Consider the following 1662-nt stretch of genomic DNA (forward strand, 5'->3'; position numbering starts at 1 on the left):
CATGAAGACTGAGCCCCACAGTTTGGGGGTACTTTAGGGGACTGTGTTCTTTTGTTAATGGAGCATGACTAGCATAGTTAAAAGTGAAATGCATTATGAATTAAGTAGAAGGAAATTAGAAAATATGAGGTACATCAACTGTTCATCAGGTCCTTTTCCCCAAGACTTGTTTCAGATATATATGTGTGGGTTTCCACACCCATGTTAATGTGGGCACTGCATAGCAATGTGACATGACAGCGGTCATCAAAGTGTAATGTGGGCTGGGGTGCAGATCAGTAGTAGGGGCCTTGTATAGCATGGACAAGGCCCTGGTTTCCATAACATCTTCCTCATGCCAGGAAGACAAAGGAGGCTGTATCAATCTGTCTGGACCTCCAGCTTGGATAATGTGGCCCACATTCAGGGTGGGTCTCCCCCAGCCACTGTCTCACATGTCGGTTTCTGGAAATGCTCCATAGACACACAGAGGTGCATTTAACCAATCTGAGACATCTCCTAATTCAGCCAAGTCAACAACCAAGACCAGTCATCATCCAGGTGTTGTGAGAACACAGTGAGAGCCCAGCTGGAAAAGGGTAGCGGGGAACCAGTGGATGGACTCTGCATCTCAGTGGGTCCAAGTTCTCCATGAAGGGCACCTCAGAGATCATCTCTTGAACTAAAGAAATATATTCAGGATAGTTTGGGGTAGGGTAAGAGGAAGAAAAAATATAGAAACGGATTAATAAATAAAATGTGAAGATCAGACAGAAGAATGAAATGGACAAGCATTTTAGGCATTTTATCTGTAATGGGAAGACAACATCCATTGAAGATGCCCCAGTGCTATGTTCTGTGGAAAGCACAGTCTAATCCTGGGAAATAAAACTATTCTCACCTTGACCAAGATTGGCATATGGCAACTGGACTTGTCCCTGTTCATAGTTGATGTCTGAGAAATGAGTCATTAATGGGCTGTTTAAGGCTGGCAGCACAAGGAAAGCACAGCTTTGGTTTCCCATTGATGAATATCGGATTCAGTCTCGGTGGACACAAAGCAAGTCTCTTATCCCCGGGTTCAGTTAGAACATTGAAGGAAGAGCCTGGAGCTCCAGCTCACCCAAGATCTCTTGTTACCACCAAGCAAAGTTCACCGGGGGCAGGCTGTGGTTTGTGTTTGGAAGACCACTCTCAAAGATAATGGCACCTTTTTCTCCTTCAGAGGATCAGCCTGGGCCAACACCACCTCCCACTTCTTCCTATGTGTGCTTCTGTTCCCGTATGTGTGGTGGAAGAGAATCCACATTCACACCTGGGGAGGTACATGACCCTGTGTCCTTCCTACAGAGTGGATGCTCACAAAGGCACAGCTCTGACTTCTGAGTGTTTTCCTTAGAAGTTTTCTATTTTTATCTTTTGGGAAATCTAAATGTTTAAGCTTATGAAAAATCTAAAATCAAGGGGACAAATCGTACTCTCTAATGCCATCAGGACCACTTTATAACTTAACTAAGTAGTCTAGAACATTCTAATGTGCAAGACGTATGAACTTAGGTTTGTCTTTGTTTTCCACTATTTTCCATCTTTTTTGAGCCATAATTGACAAAACTTCACATATCTCAGGTGTAACTGTGCGACTGTCATTTTTTTTATTGTTGTGGCAGTTGGTTTTGGCCTTGT

The 1662-nt window shown here is 43.6% G+C and overlaps 1 protein-coding gene across 1 annotated transcript in view; it reads left to right on the forward strand.

The window, feature by feature from the left end:
- Positions 1 to 1662, forward strand: part of LOC103724846 (multidrug and toxin extrusion protein 2-like) — a gene marked incomplete at its 5' end in the record, with an annotated part of 39500 nt that overhangs the window by 10993 nt on the left and 26845 nt on the right. The window contains 1 exon segment of the mRNA XM_008821989.1: positions 1205 to 1302. Within this exon segment, the coding sequence (XP_008820211.1) occupies positions 1205 to 1302 (98 nt within the window).

The sequence above is a fragment of the Nannospalax galili genome, unplaced genomic scaffold, assembly GCF_000622305.1.
Source record: "Nannospalax galili isolate Female #2095 unplaced genomic scaffold, S.galili_v1.0 scaffold1448, whole genome shotgun sequence".
NCBI classification, from domain to species: Eukaryota; Metazoa; Chordata; class Mammalia; order Rodentia; family Spalacidae; genus Nannospalax; species Nannospalax galili.